This window comes from Rhinolophus ferrumequinum, chromosome 5 (genome assembly GCF_004115265.2).
Source record: "Rhinolophus ferrumequinum isolate MPI-CBG mRhiFer1 chromosome 5, mRhiFer1_v1.p, whole genome shotgun sequence".
Classification (NCBI taxonomy): domain Eukaryota; kingdom Metazoa; phylum Chordata; class Mammalia; order Chiroptera; family Rhinolophidae; genus Rhinolophus; species Rhinolophus ferrumequinum.
Window position 1 is genome coordinate 43,860,450 of NC_046288.1, and position 20,743 is coordinate 43,881,192.

The following is a 20,743-nucleotide window of genomic DNA, read 5'->3' on the forward strand; positions in this document are numbered from 1 at the left end:
AAAATCCCAAAACAGTACCCAATTTAACAAAGCTATACGTTGTGTCATTAGATTACTCTAGAGGCCACACATTTATTTATTTATTTATTTATTTATTTATTTATTTATTTATTTATGAATACATTTTATTAGATTTATTGTATCTAGAGGCTACACTCTTTATAAGCTCTTGGAAATGACTATTTGAAGGAGTTGTATAATTCATGGAGATTTTATGGGTCACTGTATTTCACAAGAGTCAGATCAAAGTCTATTACTCTATTCAATCTACTCTTAGATCCTACTGATACTGATAAGTTTTCTATCCAGAAAAAACAAGATATGTAATCGCTAAGTGATCAAAAGTACATCAAAGCATTTGATATAAGGCACTAAAATGATTGTCATACAGCATTACTGTAGGGTTGCTTTCTCCTGTTTTTAAAATAAATGGCTTTGCTTTACCAGGATATTTATTTCTAGGGTTCCCAAATTACCGACATTTTGGAACCTTCGGGAATCGAAAACAGGAAATCATATTTCCTGAGAATTCTCGAGAATTCCCGGAATAATCTTTTTTTATTTGATTTTCGTTGATCATCTGTAATAATGGTTGTAACAGTAAATGTTAATAAACAGAAAAGCTGTAGAGAAGGTGGGGCAACCGGGATCCGTGGCGCCGGTGCAGTCTTTCGAGACATTCCTATATGTAAAACGTTGATGAAAAACTTGAGTAAATAAAATTTCCTAAGTGGAGGTCGACTGGAATTTCACAACTAGTGCATCTCTTGCCCTGAGCGCTAAACAGGAGTCACTTCGGTATCATTTTGGCTAGGTTTCTGTTATATTTCAGGTTTTCTCAAAATATAAACAATGTAATTAATACAGCTTTATTTAACCAAACCTTATAGTATACAGTGAGTTTTTACATATATCACACACAATGTATTAACATTCTCAATTGTATTTAAATATTGTATTTATTAAATTAAACGTTAATAGAAAACAAATGCAAACATTATTCGTTTGAAAATTTAAAAAAAAACTTCAAATAGTTTTTATCTGTCATTTTAAAAATGAAACTTTAAGAAACATAGAGCATTAATTGCCTGATCAGACAATCGTGATCTTCATTGTGTAACAAATATACTTGATGTGGAAAAATTTCTTTCAGTTTCTGTAGACGTTGGTCGAATTGTTATGAGTGTGTCTAAAAGCATCTTCAACTTGGGAGTGAGAGAATGTGTTGCTTCATATAAGCTCATTTCCTTCCTTAGGAAAGCAAATATTTTGTCTGCATGCATAGGGCTAGGCTTTGATGTCAAAATTGATATTGCTTTAGTCAATTCACACTTCAGATCAGATTCTGATTTAATGTCAGAACTCTCTGTAGGACATCCTTTATTTCTTCTCTTGAAACTACTTCTGCTGTAAATTTTCCTTTAAAAAGTCTTTCCTTTAATGAGTTTGCCAATCATGCAATTTCATTCTTACTTGACAAGGCAAAAAAATCATCCTCTTCCATCTCACATAGACACCTAACATTGCTCAAGTACTTTGTGAGAGACACAAGATCTCTATTTCTATATTTAACCAATTCAAATTTTATTTCCTTTAAAAGCATTAAGAAAAAATTAAGAAAGATCTGTATTGTGCAGCAAACATTTATAGCTGAAAAGTGCCACAAAACATTGTGATACGAGATTGGAAATTATTGGAATATTGGAATAAAATATTAGCAGTGCAAGTTGTTTTTAAATAGACTGACTTACCCACAGCAGCGGAGAGAGCCAAGAACACTTACATACATCACAGTCGTCAGCCGCAAACAAACTGAACGAATGTGGTTGGTAGTATCGGCCATCACTTTGTGGAAATGAATCTTCGTGGCAAACAGAAAACAGTTTGTATTTACACAGAGAAATACTTATTTTTACAACCCAGGATTTGACTACAATGTCGTATTAAGGAAAACCTTAAATTTCCTTAGTTAGTTCACCTGAAGATGACTTTGTAGTCAAATCCTGGGTTGTGAAACAAATATTTCTCTATGTAAATGCAAACTGTTCTCTGTTCTCCGTGATCAAATGTGCTTGATTTACTAGAACTAAACTTAGCTGGTCATGTGATATCTGATTCTGATGTTGCACATGCATGTCTGGTGGTGTGTAACATTGTGACGCAATGTAAATTTCGATAGCAATGAATAGGAAAAATGTCTAAGAGATATATTGTGAGTAGTACGTTTATTTCCCATTGTGGGTATTACTGGGTTCAAGGATCCGATTTTCCCAATTTCCTGACCAACTTTTCTTAGGATTCGGGAATGGGAAAGCAAAAAAATTTCCCGAGAACGAGAGGATATTCCTTTCCACCCGGAAATCCTATTTATTTCCCATGTATTTCTTCCCTGTAATCTATATGTAACAGTGGGAGACCATTTTCTAGTGATAACATGTTATTCTACTGATATTCTTATCAGTAAACTTTTTAGTGACTCATCTTTCTCAGAGAAACTCTAATACTTCATGGTATTTTGTGTTTTAAAAGTATATATTTATAGCCCAAAAAATGTATACACATTATAAGAAAGAAAAAACTATTAAAATTTTAATACTCGATATATACCAATAACAAAAGATGAATACAAGTTACGTTTGACTTCTGCAATTATAAGACGTGTTCAAAGTGGTTACCATCAGCGTGCGGACACTTCTGATTACAAGAACTACTACTTGAGCAATGTCAACCAAAGCGTCCACTTGTATACTTTTTTTGGCACACACACACACACACACTCCCAAACACATATTATCACAGAAAGAATTTGATATCCTGTGGTGACTTTGTGCACATAACTTCTACTAAATGACAGGAAAAGAAAAGAAATTTTATTAACCCAAAATTGAATATTAAAAATACAAGATTTGTTATCTTTAAACAACATATAATGGCGCCATTTTTCAATGAAATAAAATTTATACTTTCTTCAGTTAGTAGAATAAAATTTTTTAATAGTCCATTATTAGAGATTTTATTTCAGATATGATAACCTTGACCAATTGTTGATTATTATGTAATATAGTTACAATGGAAAACCCTATGAGTGATTTTTAACTTTCTTGTCAAATAAAAACTACCTAGCAATGGCTTTATTTAACAAAGTGAAGCAAGTTCTGGGTTATTTGAGCCTGCTGTTGAGTGACATTTGTGATCAGTTGTATGACAACACAAGTGTAATGAAAGGTATAAACAAAGCCATTTGTTTTCTAATTTTTTTGCAATTACAGTTGATAGTCACTAAAAAAAAAAAAAAAAGTATCCTAATCTGCATTCCCTCCAACAGTGTACAAAGGGTCTTTTTTCTCCACAGCCTCTCCAACACTTGTTATAATTTGTCTTATTTATGATAGCAATTTTAACTGGTGTGAGGTAATATCTCATTGTGATTTCACTTGCATTTCTCTGATGATTAGTGATGTTGAGCATTTTTTCATATGTCTATATCTACCAAAAAAATCTGAAAACATTTATCCATAAAGATATATTTGGTTTGATGTTCATTGCAACTTTATTTATGGTGGCCAAGACATGGAAACAACCAAAATGTCCTTCGATAGATGAACAGATAAAGAAGTTGTGGTATGTATACACAATGGAATACTACTCTGCCATAAGAAAAGATGAAATAGTGCCATTTGAGACAACATGGATTTATCTTGCAACTATAATGCTAAGCGCAATAAATCAGATAGAAAAAGTCGAGAATCATATGATTTCACTGATAGGTGGTATATAAAACTGAAAACAAAAAAGGAACAAGACAAACAAATGAAGAATCAAAAACTCATAGACACAGACAAAAGTTTAGTGCTTACCAGAGGGTAGGGGGGCAGAGGAGTGGTAGATGAGGACATAAGGGATCAAATATATGGTGATGGAAGGAGAACTGACTCTGGGTGGTAAACACACAATGTGATATATAGACGATGTATTACAGAATTGTACACCTGAAACCAATGTAACTTTACTAATAATTGTCACCCCAATAAACTTTAATTAAAAAAAGTACCCCATCATTGGTGTGACTTTAAAGTCAGATTCCATAGCACTTATGCTACGTATTATGTTACATTTTGAATGATTATGTTATATTACATACCACTAAGTACTTTCTATTAAATAGAATATATAATTTTCAGGTTAAATCCATTTTATTTTTGATTTGCTCTTATATTTTGAAATTTCATTGTTTGAAAAAGGAAATGAAGCAAGTTTTATGATTTCAGTTAAGTTGATAATTAAAATTCAATCAAGTTGAAGAATGATTTATTTGTTTCATTAAAAATAATTATAGAATTGCCTGATAGTTTGTGTCACAGAAATTTCTTCATAGGTGCTTTCTTCATAAATTTTATTTCCAGTGATGAAGGTTAACATAAAAAGAAGTAATTAGTTTATAATTAAAAAACATATTATTTCTCAGGCAGGGAGAATTTTGAAGTTTTAATTAATTTAAATTCAGTGTGTACTTATTATAGACATATTTCTTCAATCTTGGACAGGAGTGTTTTGCCTCAGAGAAAAATTTATACTCATAACATTCAAAGATATCTTCACTGTATCTGTTCTTTATCTCATTCTGATCTCACTCCTTTGTACCTATGTTTAGCCACTAATCTAGTACAGTACACAATACCCAAATCCTATATACACATCAAAAATTTTTGTTGATTGGTTTCTTTATCTAGTGGTTATCAAAGTGTGATCTAGGACCAGCAACGTCAGCAACACCTGGAAACTTAGGAATGCTAAATCTACTATGTCAGACCTACTATTTCAGAAACTGGGAATGAGATCCAAAACTCTGTATGTTAACAAGGCTTCCAGGTGATGCTGATGAACACTAAAATTTGAGACTGACACTTAAAAAAATATAGATGAGTTAAAAAGTTAAACATAAAAATGAACTCACAGATATTTGAAGAAATAATAGGTGAATTTTCACCTTCTCTTAGAGAAGATAAAACTTTTCAAAGCACAAAACACTGAACAACAATAAAAGATGTGAGTGTTTCAGATTACATAAAAAACAAACATTTAAACTGTAAAAATATAAAAAATGAAATAGAAAGATATTTAAAATAAATATGATAAAGAGCTATATCCTTGATATATAAAAAGAACTAACAAATAAAGAATAAAACACCCAAAGAAAAATAGAAAAAAAAATATTGAAAGACAGTTTTCCTTATTTGTATGGTTCTTTACTGTGCTTTTTAAAATAATTAATTCTATTTTACTTAAAAAAAGAAATATATTTTATACCATTCATTTGATTTATAATCAAATAAAAAATGAATACTTTTTTTATAAAGTGTACAGTATTCATAAACGGCACCTAAATTTTCCAAGATTCATGTTTGGCAACGGGATAAAAATAAAGAAATTACTGGAACCAAAAGAAAATTTGCATTCATGTTACAGTGGATTAAAAAAAAGAGATCTCTTATGAGTCAAAAATCATGTTTCTAGTTTTTGTTCTGCAGTTAACTAACAAGTAATAACCTCATGTTAGCCTCCGTGTTCTTCCTTGGTTAGCTTAGATCAGTGGAGTTCAATCTCTAGCATGCTTCAGTGTGTCAGAATCTTCTAAGGGTCTTGTTAATACAAAGATTGCTAGAGAAGACACCTACAGGTTCTGATGAAGCATTTTTGGGAACTTGGCCCACAATTTGCATTTTAATGATTTCCCAGAGATGCTGGGAGCAGCTGATGTTGCTGGCCTGGGAACTATACAGCAGGTCCTGGAATAACATGTTTCATTCAATGTTGTTTCATTATAATGTTGATGAGGAGAAAAAGAAAAATTGATTCCCAGGCCAGGGCCGCTGTTTATGTGAAGTTTGCATGTTCTCTCCATTGTCTGTGTGGGTTTTCTCCAGAGACTCTGGTTTTTCCCACATCCCAAAGATGTATATTTGAGATTAATTTGGAGTGTCTGAACTGTCCCAGTCTGAGTGTGTGAGTATGCCCTGCAATAGAAGGCCGTCCTGTCCAGGGTGGGTTCCCACCTTGCCCCCTGAGCTACTAGGAGAGGCCCCGACCACCTGCAATCCTGAACTGGAATAAGAAGATTGGAAAACAATGATCTTACTTGTTTTTATTAATCTTTCTTAAGTATATGTATAGTTCATGTATTTCAATTTTTAACATTAGAAGTGTTTTGGGTCTTCATTTAGAAGTTTGGTGATATTTATGTGACCAGATAAATGTAGGAACGTAAGTCTTGCTTATATCAATTAGCCTATGGTAAAATTGGTTTTGTTACACATTGTTTTGCTGAAAGTCACAGTTTCCAAGAACCCTATGAAGAAATTAAATGACGACTTATTGTACTTTGAGAATCACTGGCTTCCTGGCTTTGATGATCATCGGTTAGGTCCAGTGCTTTATAGATTCCATGGCCTAATGACAAGTATATGAGGAGAGAGAGAAAAGAGAAGAGCATCCTCAGCGTCCTGCCTGAAACAGAATAAACTTTTCTATGGATGTTTACTGAGTGAATGAACTCCTCAATTCCTTGAAATCTCAAAGACATTGTGAAAACTCTGTCTTAAATTTTCATGCCTTAGTTTGCTGCTTTATTAAGTTTCCCTCTCCAGTCCACATCATTTTCTTTTCTTCTCAGAACTCTAATTGCATTTATAATCCATACCACAGTATGGATGAATTAGATTATGAACTTCTAAAGTTCAGGGAGCAAGCAAGTATTTATTTTGGGTTTTCTCTGAATGCCTAGTACAGATCCCCCACTTTGTAGGAGATTTTGGTAAAGTATGCTGAATTGTTTACTTGTAAACAGATTTACATTCTTTGGAAAGGTCCTGTTTCTGTCAGTGTTCTTCATCCTGTTGCCTGCTTTATTGCCTCGATTTCTCAAGTCGAAGAGGTGCAGAAAGGTACTCTTACTCTTTCTCATGAACTCAGGTGAATTAATCATTGCAAAATAGGAGAGAGACATCTTGAGGACGCATAAACGTGGTACGATAAGACACTCTTGCCTCTAGTGGTTGTAGCCATCATGTGTTGCTGTGATCATTTACTAAATGGTACCCTCGTGGCTTGAAAGTGGTTGTAGACTTCACAACAGCCACATTTATTGCCAAGAAGAGATTTACATATAGGAATTTGGTCCAACTACACTGATAATAGAAGCAATACAACCATTAGGTTGAAATCTAAAACATCACTTAGGATTCTTCCATTAATAAAAATTCCAAAAAAGTGGGCCAGCCAAAAACAGAGGCATTTTATGCTATTAAATTACTATTTAGGAATAAAATGGATTAGTTACTTTTATAATAGTATAGTATAAGATTGCTATTTTTTAACAGAAACAATTGAAAATACCTGTGTTTTACCTTAAGTAATTTATGGTAACTCTCTTTAAGAAATATCGTCCCACTGTTAACTTTTTGAAGAGTTGATAATATATGATAAATTGCTAAGAAAGATACATTACATATGCACTTTATCTCAAATGAGGTAAAATTTGCTGAAAGAAAAGACACTCCTCAGTAGTTTGCATTATCTGCTGTGTTAACCGAGACTTGTGAGATTTAAGTACCACAGAATTGTGCATAGCGAGGATGCAGTTACCGTATGCATATGTTTCCATTAACATTGTGCCATGCAAAGTGAAGACTCCTGTATTTAAAAACAAACTGACAGTGTAGTGTTGATAGGATTGGATACTTTTCATCTGTTATATTTTCTTGTATTCTTCAGATTTTCCAGGTTTTCTAACTTTGAGACCAGAAATGAACTTGTATTTAAAGACTTTTTGCACTTTACTTTCAATATGAAAAATGACAATACATAGGAGTCCATATTTAATTGTAATTTAAGCCTTTGGGTGTCTATTTTTCATTTATCTATCCCATTTTAAATTTACCATTATGATGGTCGTTTTGAGTAGTACTTCTTCCCCCATTTAAAACAAATAAAGAACAAACAACAATATTAATTAAAACATAAAAACAAAACAGCAAACCCTAGGCATTTTCTTTGACTCCTTTCTTTCTGTCACTCCTCACATTCCATCTATCAACAACAGTTTTTGTTGGTGCCGCCCCTGAGATAAATAAGTCTATTACCTTGTTTACCTGTGCTATGACTATCTAAGCTAGACCACCATCATCCTTCCTTTGAACTATTGCAGTAATTTCCTAACTGGCCAACTGCTCCTGTAATCCCTCCTCTACAAAGAGGATATCTCTTTCAACTTAGCTCACTGATGGCTTTTTCTCTAACAGGTGAAATAGGCATTTACCATGACCTATGGGATCTGGCTCTCTACCTTCCTGACCAGCTTCTTCTCATACACTCATTCCCTTAATTCACATTGTTACTTAGATACAGCAAAGGCAGACCTGCCCCAGGGAGTTTGGACTTGATGTTGTCTCTGCTGGAAGTGCTCTTCCCACTGATCTTTATTCACCTCAACCATCCACATATCCGCCCTTCAACTTTTATCTCATTACTGATTATTTTTTACATGACATATATCACTGTCAGAGATTATCTATCATTTTCATTTGGTTTCTTGTTTACAGTCTGTCTCCGTCACTGGAATAGATACTCCACCAGAACAGGGACCTGGTGTCTCTTACTCTTTTGCATGTTCTGTGCCGAGAGGAGAGCATGGTTCCTGTTTTGTCATTATTTGAATGAGAAAATCCACTGAGCACTTTGTGCATGCTAGAGCTGTGGTTTTCAGATTGTAGTAATAACCCAGGGTATCAAGGACTCCATTTGGCCTACACAAGCATGCATTCCTTTAAGAGACTTAAGTTCTCATTACTTAACTTCCAGTCGTGATTTTCCATCCAATTTCTTTGCTTGAGAAGCTTCAGTCCTTGCTTGAGAAGGTTTTTCTCCCTAGATTGCCTTTCCTAGCCTCACACTTTTGGGGAAAAACAAAAACACAAACACAAAACAAAAACAAAACAAAACAAAACAAAACCCAGCAAACTTCTCAACTTTTCTGAATCTTTCCAGCAATTCATGGATTGTCCAGTCTCCAAAAATCTCCAGAATATCCATCAGAGGTTAATTCCTCAGGGAGTCCCTTGAGTACCTCCTAAAGAAATATTGGAGGAGAGGGTGCCTTATTTCATAGAAGCAATATTTTGAGTCATTCTCCTTTTTCCTTCCTTCACCTTCTCTCTTCTTTTTTCTGTTAGATTCCAGATATGACTAAGTGAGAATTTTGATTTGTATTAACATGTCTATTTGATTATTTAAACCTTTTCTTCTTCTGAAGACTGGTTGGTTTTTCAGTGAGGATTGCTTTTTCAATTAGATTATAATGACATACACTAACATATCTTTTCTTTAAATAAGTTGAATATGCTGCTTGACAGTATTAAGGCACATCTAGAGTATATAAGATGCCAGAAAAGTACTTCCTTTTCCATATTTAAACAAATGGAAAAAACCTTTGTGGTTAACTTTTAAAGTGTGCTAGGGATTATATAGATTTTCACTTATTTTAGTAAAACAAATTTGTAATTATTGTGTTAGGTAATGTGAACGACATAAAATTATCCAAGATATCAGCAGAAAATACACTTGAATAGAAGAAAACTAAAAAGAGAGTTCATCTTTCACAAAGAGTGTTAAAATTTATTACCGCCATTTCTCCTCATTTCCAGGCCAGCAATACAGTTCTTTACCCTAAGGGTTTGTGGAGGGATATTATCCTGCTTATCCAAATACATACTATCTTTACTTGTAGCTCACATAGAAGCAAATAAGCCTTATTAGAGAAAATTCTGGAAAGGTTGATGCTTCACTAGTTTTTTTTTTCCATTTGAGATATCAGATTTTTGATAGATTTCCTTTTCACATTCTGAAAATAAAAAGTTGGATACACTTTGTGTAATTTTGCAATAATAAAATTAAGTAACAATTATTGTGTGCTTATTCGGTATTGGGCTCAGTGCTAAGCACTTAACACACATTAGATCATTTGATCCTCATCATAGTTAACTTTGTTATGGTAGGTGCTGTTTATTTCTCCATTTCACACACACAGAGGGAGATTAAATAGTTTATCCAAAGTTAATGAATGCAGAAGCCAGAATCCAAACTCAGAAAATGTAGATCCAGAAATGTAACTTAAAAATTATACAGGACAAAACCAGAATGAGATATTAAGATGTTCAGAAGAAAGCTAAAAAACTATTTTGAGACAATATTTTTAGACTGTGGCCCTCATTCAGTAATTATTTTGTTGTAGTATTAAACTATTTATATAGTATATGCTATAAGTTATATACATAGTGTTCTAATACCTTTAAGTGATTTGTCCACAAACAAAGCCAGTAGGACGCCCTGGAGGTTCCTGGAGTTTCTTGTAACCTTTGGTTTCTTACGTGATATGTTGTCTCCATTCTTTTAAGCTTGGATGCATGCTTTCTTTGAAGAATTTATTATGAGTCACAAAATGTTCTTACATCTTAACCTATGTCCTTGTCTAATATTCAATCTTAGATGTGCACATGTTAGCCTAATCAAATCTGTAGGATGGCACAACCATTTCTTTCCCTCTCTCCCTGTTTCTCTCTCTAAAACTCCTCTTGATTACCTACTGGGATACTAAATTGGACTACTAAGCCACTCCCAATTACACATTCTTCAGGCAGCAAGATAATTAAGGATATTATTTAGTATCATATAATATTATTGTCATTGTATCTCTTTTGTGCGTTCAGGCAAAGTGATATAATTTCAAAATTTGTTTTTAGCATCAGAAATACCTGGACTCAAATCTCAACTCTACTGCCCCCAAATTTGTTGATTTATCTGTTAAGAGTAATATAATAATAATAATAAGAAGAATAAAATAAGAAATAATGGTGTTGGCAGAGCGCTCTGCAGATATCCTGGACCTAACTGCCAGAAAGACCCAAAAGCGGGTCCTAGAGCAAATTAAGCCTGAAACATCGCCAGAGGCAAAAATCACAAAACTGAAGCCTGTCCTATCTGGGGCACATCATAACAAATAAGGGTTCTTTGTAAAAGGCAATGATTCTGGGAAAAATAGAAGACAGCAGGAAAAGAGGACGCCCAAATATGAGATGGATTGATCCATAAAAGAAACGCTAAGCATTAGAACACAAAAGCTGAGCAGGCTGCTGCGGACAGGGCACTGTGGACGTCACTCATTCGTAGGGTGACCAGGGAGTCAGAGCTGGCTCAATGGCAGGTAACACGCACGATAATAATTACAGTTATATAACAAAGTTTTTAAGAGGATTAAAGTGAGATCACTTATATACTCATTAAATATGAGGTACCCTTTCTAGGGAATTTGTGACTACGTTTTGAAAAAAGCCAGAAAAGGGAACCAACAGAAAACATAATGTTAATGTAGCTCCTTGAAAAATAAATTATATTTTAAAGTTACACAAAAATGGGAAAACTATTCAATTAATATAGATATATCAGATGCTTACAGAACAAGGGTCTTTTCGCTAGTTTTTAATAAGGACAAGTTTCAGGCAGTGACAGTCTCTTCTTTTATTTGATTGGATTAGAGTGAATTCCACTGAGCTTTATGAGGGTTAGTGCAGCTACTTATTTGTATGACTGAATGAGGTACTTAACCAATCTGGATTTTGATTTATTTTGTTCTCAAAAAGAAGTCCATCTTGCAAATGTAAAATTCTATGCAATAGTTGTTCACCGAGGTAGAACTCTTTAAAAATATTCCAAGATGCAAAATCTCCATCTAGTGGCAACTCAAGTCAGGGACACCATTACCCTTACTACCAAGTACAGCTAAAACAGCCCATTTGGCATAAACATTAAGTCCTTCTCTCAGGAGTTCATTCTTACTAATTATTCTATCAAATTAACGGTGTCTGACTCAGTATCAACTCAATGACAGTCAGTCATCCCTTATAGTAGTCTTTGAGGCAGGACCATAATCTCATAAAGAGACAATTTACTAAATTAACAAAGTTTAAAGGTTTGTAGTTGTTTTTAAGAAAGAAATGAGCTGAATTTATTATGCTCTCTGTGTAATTATACTAGATGTTATGTAATTCCTCTTAAAAACAAATACAATTTTAAGTCAAAGAAAAATACAGGTGATAAAATATACTTTATTATATTTTGTAAAATCTACTTTGAATTTTATTTATGGATCTAGAGTAAATCTATTAATTATTGGCTTAAAATTGGTCCTTTCTACCAAGTTAAAATTTCTCTCAATATAATCTGAAGCAGTTTTAATCTGATACTATATTATATCAGAGGATTTTATTCTTAAAATATGTTAATTATCAGCCATGCCTTCCTTCTTAGATTCTAAAAACTATACCCCTGTTTTAATTCATTAGTTACAAACCAAAATTCTAAGAAATAAAAGTAAGAAAATATGTATATGATTTGTTCAAGTTTATTGATTACATAAGCAAATAATATATAAGGAAAGGAAAGAAACTTAAAATATTTTTAATTTTCTCATGTAACGTATAGACTGCATTCCCAGATGTACTTTGCTCTCTTTTCGTAAAATACACTATATCTATGTTTGTGGTAGTAAACTATAGAACATTATTTTTACCTTCCTGTCTATGGAACACTACTGAATTTAATTCGTTATTAACTAAACTGGAAAAAAAAATTCTAAATGACATTTTATTATCACTTATGTATATATATATATATATATATATATATATATATCCTAAATTTCACAAATTGTATGGAAATATTTTAATAAAGGGACTCACAGAATTAATCTATTCAGTGCTTTTTATGAGTGAAGAAACAGAGTCTAAGAGAAATTATATCCACAGATATATTGTGAAACAATATAATTGATAAATGTGATTATTATATGTTGAGTTCAAAGGTAACTCTTTAAAAAAGAATGATAAATCCAAGATTCTTCTTTAAAATTATTCTGATGGAATTTGTACTCCATATCAACACATGACTGAACAGAAATTAGTGCATTCTTTAACATATTGCCATTAACATTATAAAGGATACAACTACAATAGTGTTTATAACAAAAGCAAGGCAGTAATGATTTGCAGATATATTTACCTTTTACCCCCCTCACCAGATCAATGTTGACTTTCCATTCTAAATTTATATTTATCTTGATCCAATTTATTTTTGAACTGGAACGTACATTGAGAATGTTGGATTCCATTTACTACCTATGCTGATTTGTATTTTCAGGTGACTATATTGCTGATAAAATATACACGCACACAGACATATACATAATTATGATTATTGAGTGTAGTTACTTTTAAATTCAATCTCCTAATATGTATTTAAAAATTTATTTTCCTCCAATTTTTGTATTATTTTATATTGTTATATTATTTTTATCTATACACATCGATAGTACTTTTTAAAATTTATGTTTGTGTCTGTGACCATGAGCTAGCTATTCTATACAATGTTGTAAATAAGGTTTAAAAATAAAGTGATATTTACAACATGAAATAGGAACAAGAAATGCTATTATCTTCATACACCCTTTGCACTAATATATTTCGTACAAAGCAGTATATATGTTCTATTGTTCCAAAAACAATGAGAAGAAACTATTCGAAAATAAACAAATGAATTTGAATTGACCTATATGAATCTAAATTCCCTTTCAAATATAAGCCCTATGCATATTTATAACTTAAATACTAAAACTCTTATTTTTTGTAATTATTTTTCAAACTTTCAAGTTAAGTGTTGGGGTCTTCTTTCAATTCAAGAGGCAATTTATTTTTCTAAAATATTGTTTTAAAAAAACAAAGATATAATTTTCAAATGTATTTGAAGACTTTTGTTTTTCATTTACATAAAAGACTTTGTGATGATTTTGATTATTAACTGCCCAATAAATCTTAATTGGTTTTGAAAGTTACAAGAAAAAAAAATTGACTTTATTATTAAAAAGGAAGATCTTCTCCACCCTCTGCTGATAGGTAAACGCAACTGCAGTTTATTAATTATAAAGTTGGTCCTTAATTTTTTTAGTGAAAAAAAATAAAATGTAAGGCAAATCCAGTCATTTTAATATTTAGCAAACAAATAAATATCTAAAGCATGCATTTTGGATCAAGAAAATATAAAAATGACCTGTCTGGTTAGTTTGCTAGCCTTGAAAAGAATGGTATAATGGCACCAATTTATTATTAATGAGAACAAATCATAGTGCTACATGCTTCCAAATCATACTATAACTCAAATTTATTAGCCAAAAGTATACAGTAATCTTTGGTGGATTAATATTTATCTTATGGAAATACCAAAATATTTAAAAGATTGTGTAAAACCTGAAACAAATCACTTGCATCTGACTTATTACTGACAATCTATAGATGAATTATCATGCAGTAAAGAAATAATGAGTGTTTCTTTAAGAAGAAGTAAATAGCTTTTCATAGTGAAAACTCACTCATTGAAACTTGGTTATTTAGTTTTCAAATGTTAACAATGAAAAATTGTGCTAACATATGCCTATTTGTGCATATGATAATCAGTTTGCAAGATGATAGCTCTGAAACCCTGCAAGGTTGTTTTATGCCTTTGGATAATGCCTTTGCCATCGTGGAAGGGTGTGTTTCTGTGTGTGTATGTTTGTGTTTTAGTATTTCTTACTTCTTTAATGTATTTTACTTTTACTCTAATTTTAAATAGGAAACATTAACAATTCAAATAACCCCTTTAACTAGAATTCATACCTTCCTCAACCATGCCAAATAAGAAATTCCCATCTTATTTTATTCAGCATAGATGCATCATATGATGTTGTACTCTATTAATGGTAATGATTGTGTTCAATAAGAGATCACTGAATAAAATACTTTCTGAGAGGTTTCTTTTTCTTTTTTTCTTTCTTTTTTTTTTCTTTTTTTTTTTTTTTTTTTAGTCTTGATGCTAAAGAACAAAAGATGAGGTTTCTTTGGTTGAGATCAAACTGAGTTTCAAGCTATTTCTAATAGGATTAATATACATCTGTATAGTAGTATTGCCTACAAGTCATTATAATTTTTTGTTTACACAGCTTTAAAGGTATAATTAGAAGACTTTCTTCTTATATAAGATTTTCCTTCTTATATAATGTTTTTCCAAAGAAAATAATGTTTATAATAGTAAAGGCCCCTGGACAATGGGCATGTTTAGTTCAACATATATTTTTAGGACCTGTTATGCTTAAAATGGCTATGACTTCTGAACCAAGAAACATTAGAGGAAAATTGAGAAAACATGTTTATTTTATCTGACTTGGAAATTTATAAAATTATGAAAATATATACAAGGCTTGCTAGGGAATTAAAATGAATTGTTCTCATTATAATAAAATAGAATTAACATATTGGAGTGTTATATTTGTTTTTCATTCATAGTTGAAATTGATGTGATGATGTATGTTTTGTTAAACTTGTTCAGCATTATATTTTCATAATGTTTTCAAATGTTATTAGTTCTTAGATCATTTAATAATTTTACAGTTTGAAAAGCTTTCATTTAACCTGTAAATCTTTAAAAGTTGTAATTCAATATAATTAACCTCAAAATTTTAGCATTTATTTATGGTAGTGAGACAGAAAATGTTTATTTATGCTTGAAATACTGATGTGTTCAAATTAAAACTTCATTTTCTTAAATCTATTTACTCTGTAGGTATTAATTGTGTATTATATTAGGTATTGGAGTCTCACAGCAAAGCAGAGATGGACTTTGCCACTAAGAAACTTAAAGTAAAATAGTAAAGTCAGATAAATAAACAGATGTTTACTATAAAGTAATACTTAGAGATACGTAAAGGAAGAGTATGACATCCAAAATGGCATATAAATAGGAACACTGTCACATCAGAGTTCTAGGAAGGGAATTCCAAGCAGGTGGACCCATATCAGCTCATGCCTAGAAGGTGAAAGTGAATAGAAAATGGAAAGTAGTTAAAAGTGCAATTAGAGAATGAAATGTGAGGAGGGGGATAATTAATCTGGAGATGTAGATAGCACCCAGACAGTAGCGTCTTTTAACAAATATGGATAATTCCGATCTATATTTTATTTGCCTGTTGTTTAGCTGGAAAGCTCTCAGTAGGAAATAAAGAACTTCATTTAAAAAGCTATTAGTAGACAAATTGAAATAGTAAGGATTTGTATCTATAATACATTTTATATCCACTCCATGTCATCCATTCAATCTACAGATATTGTTTTCTAACTATGATGTTTTTACTTAAAGAAATTAGGAAAAATATATTAGTATCCTAAATGAATTATGCACCCAATGGAAGTCATTTCATTAGGTATTTAGGAAGAGGAGTAATTATTGTATTTTTTTCTGAAATTTTTTTATTAGTTAAATTCTTTGAATACTTCCTAAAAAATGTGGAACTGAGTCACTTTTTTGTTTTAAATGTTGATACAAATGCAGGAAATATTAAAAAAAAAGCCAAGGCAATTTTTCCTACACATAAATTTTTAAGCTATTTCAGTAATAATGATAAATATTTTGACATTAATGCACTGAAGGCTGTAGACTCCCCACCAGCTGCAAATCATTATGGGTGCTAATGCTCTAATTAGAGCAAAATCTTCACTGGACATTTAATGGAAATAAATCTTGCAACACAGCTGAGAGTGATGTTAATTAAATCATTTTCAAAGTGAAATCATGAAAAAAATGTATTATTTTTTGCATCCACTTTGGAAAATTTAAGCTGGGAGAAAAATGAGATATTTTTAATTTGTGCAACACTTCAAGAGCTAAAATGTCTTTGTTTAGATTGTAGGCTTTCTTCCCCCAAAGCCTTACAAGAATACTTAAATATTTTGGAAGTGATTCACACAGAATTTGATTTTAATTCAAATTCAGGGAGTGACATTAAAAATCATCCAATAAAGCCATATACTGCAAATCTGTTCGATTCTGTATCATTTAGAACACACTATTAAATATTTATGAATGCATATGTGAGAGAGAAAATAATTTCCATTTTTGTCACATACTTCTTCAAGGACATGAAAGTATTTTACTTGATCCATTTCATAATTGTAAGGATGATAAAAATGGAGCGCTTGTCATTTTATGTAGTATCTTTTATTGTTTGGTTAGGTAGTTTGGTTTGCAAAAAACAAAATGAAACAGAGCTTGATTCCAGTTGACAAAGGGAGTGTGTACATTATAGTTAAGGAATTAAATGAAAGTTAGAGGCAAAGCAAAACAAAACAGGGACCAAATCATAACACATGAAAATCAGTGAAAAATAGCCATCACCAGGGTAGCAAGATTGACAGTACAACTAAGAATCCCTAAAGTGGAAGCATATCTGGACCCTCAACAGCATAAGTTTCTTGGCTCTTCACTCTAATGAAAGCAGTACATATGGTGATTATGAGCTGACCCTGTGGTTAGATAAGGCTTCTTTACCACTTATTAGCTGAGTCACATTAGGCATGTTACCTTTCTGCTGTAAAATGTTCATAGTAATATTATCTACTTCAGAAGCATTAAAAGAGATAACCTGTGCAAAAGTACTTGGTGCATCAGAGTTGATGAACTGCAGGTGCCGTCTTCTCTTCCTTCTTTTTCTTCATCATCAGTACCTTGATATTAATGTGGTTCAGCAATTTTCTGTGCTTCTGCTTCTCTCACTATGTATTCTTATTTGTCTCAACATTACCAGCTGAATTAGCTTTCAATCAAGTCTTCAACTCATAGTTATGGTTTCCTTATAACCTTATCTCGTTTATTACTCTACACTGTATCCTTTGTGATTAGTTTCCTCTGCCAATGGCCTTATTATGTTTAAACGTCCTAAATCAAACTCCAAGGAGAAGAATATGTCCTGGTTGTTTTGTCTTTTAAGTGGAGATTCTAGTGTCTGTTCATACCTTAGTCTAGTCTGTAATGCTGTTAAGCTCAGGCCAGTAACTTGTTGAGTCCTGTGGTCTGTCTGGTGCTGGCTAATTGAGGCAGTGGTGGGACATTTTACCCAGACAGCAATGCTCATGGCTGTCACATGCCTATTACATCTAAATAAATACACATAAAGAGTTAAGATTGAACAACTTACCAAATTATAGAACCAGTGTGAATAATAAGGCTGGGTCTTAAATAATGATCTTGTGTCTCCCACCCAACACTTTTTTGAATAGACTTTAAATATTCTTGGTAATCTTGGAATTTTTGCACCATTATAAAATTGCTATGTAAATTATTGGATAATTTTGTAAAAAATCCTTACATATCAGAATTTTATTATTTATTGTTTTAGTATAAATCTCATTGTATTCCATGTCTTGAAGAACGGTGTTTTGTTTTAAAATATCTTATTTATAATTGAATTACATTGACTTGGTCTTTCTGTTTTAACTTCTCCAGGCTGCTAAGTTGGCTATCACAGTGCAAGCCTTGGAGTCCCAATGGGGGACTCCGGATCAAGACGATCTACCCTGGTTTCCCGGTTGCCAATATTCAGAAGAAGTATTAGCAGAAGACATGACTCTCTTCCTTCTTCACCCTCCTCCAGTAATACAGTCGGTGTCCACAGTTCCTCTCCTTCCAGCACTAACTCAAGCTCAGGTAGTACAGGTAAACGCAGGAGCATATTCCGTACTCCGTCCATCAGCTTTCACCATAAGAAGGGGACTGAACCTAAGCAAGAACCTACCAATCAGAACCTTAGTATTTCAAATGGTGCTCAATCTGGTCACAGCAGTATGCAAAAAATGAGTATAGAAGAACATATTAAAACCAGGGGAAGACATTCTGTTGGTTTTAGTAGTTCACGAAATAAGAAGATAACGAGATCTTTGACAGAAGATTTTGAAAGGGAAAAGGAGCACTCAACTAATAAGAATGTTTTTATAAATTGCCTAAGTTCTGGCAAAAGTGAGGGGGATGATTCTGGATTCACAGAAGAACAAACTCGCCGTTCTGTTAAGCAGTCAACAAAGAAGCTGCTTACTAAATCTTTTTCATCTCATTATAAATTTTCTAAGCCAGTTCCACAAAGCCAGTCTATTTCATTGGTACAACAATCTGAATTCTCATTGGAAATTACACAGTACCAAGAGAGAGAACCTGTAATAGTCAGAGCTTCTCCATCTTGTTCTGTGGGTGTGACAGAACGGGCAGGAAGCTCCTTACAGTCTCCATTACTGTCTGCTGATCTTACCACAGCTCAGACACCTTCCGAGTTCTTCGCCTTAACGGAAGATTCTGTGTCCGAAGCAGATGCATTTTCTAAAAGTGGAAGCATGGCATCCCACTGTGACAACTTTGGCCACAATGACTCTACCTCTCAGATGTCTCCCAATCCTGCTGCTGTTACAAAGACAACAATAGACCTTATGGGAACTGTTCCCTGTGCAATTATGTCTCCTGGAAAATACAGGTTAGAAGGTCGATGTAGCACTGAATCTCATTCCTTACCAGAAACCTCTGCTGCTAGTCAGAAGGAAGTGTTATTGCAAATCACAGAACTACCTGTTATGAATGGGAATGACTCAGAGAGTCACCTACCAGAAGATACTCAAGGAGAAGAACATATGGTATTACAAAATGGTGAAACAATGCTGGCAACAAGCTCCCCAAGGAAGCTTGGGTTTTATGAGCAACATAAAGCAATAGCTGACCGTGCTAAAGGGATCCATCCTATTTCAGATTCAAGGATAATACCTTCTTCTGGTGATCGTCATATTTTTAACAAAACATCATATGGATATGACACAAATCCTGCCAAAGGTATGCTGATTTTCTTGGTATAATGAATATAAATTGTAATTATAATTATTCACTTTTCTTACTCCATCTCATTAATGGTAACCACATTTTCCTTATTTTTCACTCTCTAATATTCTTTCCTATTTATAATTTGTTTTAAATCTTTTCTCTACTCGATCGTAAACATCACTTGTATTATGCTGAAAACATAATTCAGCAATATTGCTCATTTTTCTTAGTTGTGTTATCTAGATTGTGACCCTCAGAAGAAAGTGGAAGAAAACTAATTTTATTTGCAATGTGGCTTTATCTAAAATAAGGACTATCTATTTTTAGAGTTTATGATAAACTATTGACATTTCTTAATTAATGAAATGGATGCATTCATTTGGAATATATGGAAACTTGGTTCCAACTTTGCTTCTGCCATTAACGTCCTGTGTAACCGTAGGTAGCTTCTCTTTGCTTTAAACAAAAGGGATGGGCAGTTGAATTACTCTAGTCTGTTATTTAATAGAAAACTTTGCTATTTAATAGAAAACTTTATTATTTAATATACATTTCAGTTCAAGAAAATTATTGAATATATACCGCTATTGAGAGGTATTTGACATTATGTTTTATTTTTTATTTCTCTACTACAATCACTACTTCCACTGCTGCTGTTGCTACTATTATACTGATTCTACTGCCACTACTGCTACTACTACTACTACTACTACTACTACTACTACTACTACTATTTCTACTAGTTCTCCCAACATTGAATGCTTATTATGTCCCGTTAACTGTTCTGTGCTCTTTGGACATATTAATTCATTTAATCCTCAACTGATTGAAATCACTACTATTGTTGTAGTCCATTATGCAGACAAGACAATTGGAGCACAGATCAGTTGGTTAAGTAATGTGTCCAAAGGCACAGTGTTAGCACATAATTGTTTGGGATACAAACCCTATGAAGTAGGCATTCGTATTTCCCCTG

At 32.6% G+C, this 20,743-nt stretch overlaps 1 protein-coding gene across 4 annotated transcripts in view; it reads left to right on the forward strand.

The window, feature by feature from the left end:
• CCSER1 (coiled-coil serine rich protein 1) overlaps positions 1–20,743 on the forward strand; it is a 1,122,560-nt gene that overhangs the window by 111,745 nt on the left and 990,072 nt on the right. For all 4 annotated transcript variants that reach the window (XR_004422964.1, XM_033105324.1, XM_033105323.1 and 1 more), the window contains one exon: positions 18,415–19,779. Coding sequence is in view for 3 of the 4 variants with exons in the window: in XM_033105324.1 (XP_032961215.1) it covers positions 18,456–19,779 (1,324 nt within the window). In the remaining variant the exon portion in view is untranslated. The remainder of the gene's footprint in view (positions 1–18,414; positions 19,780–20,743) is intronic.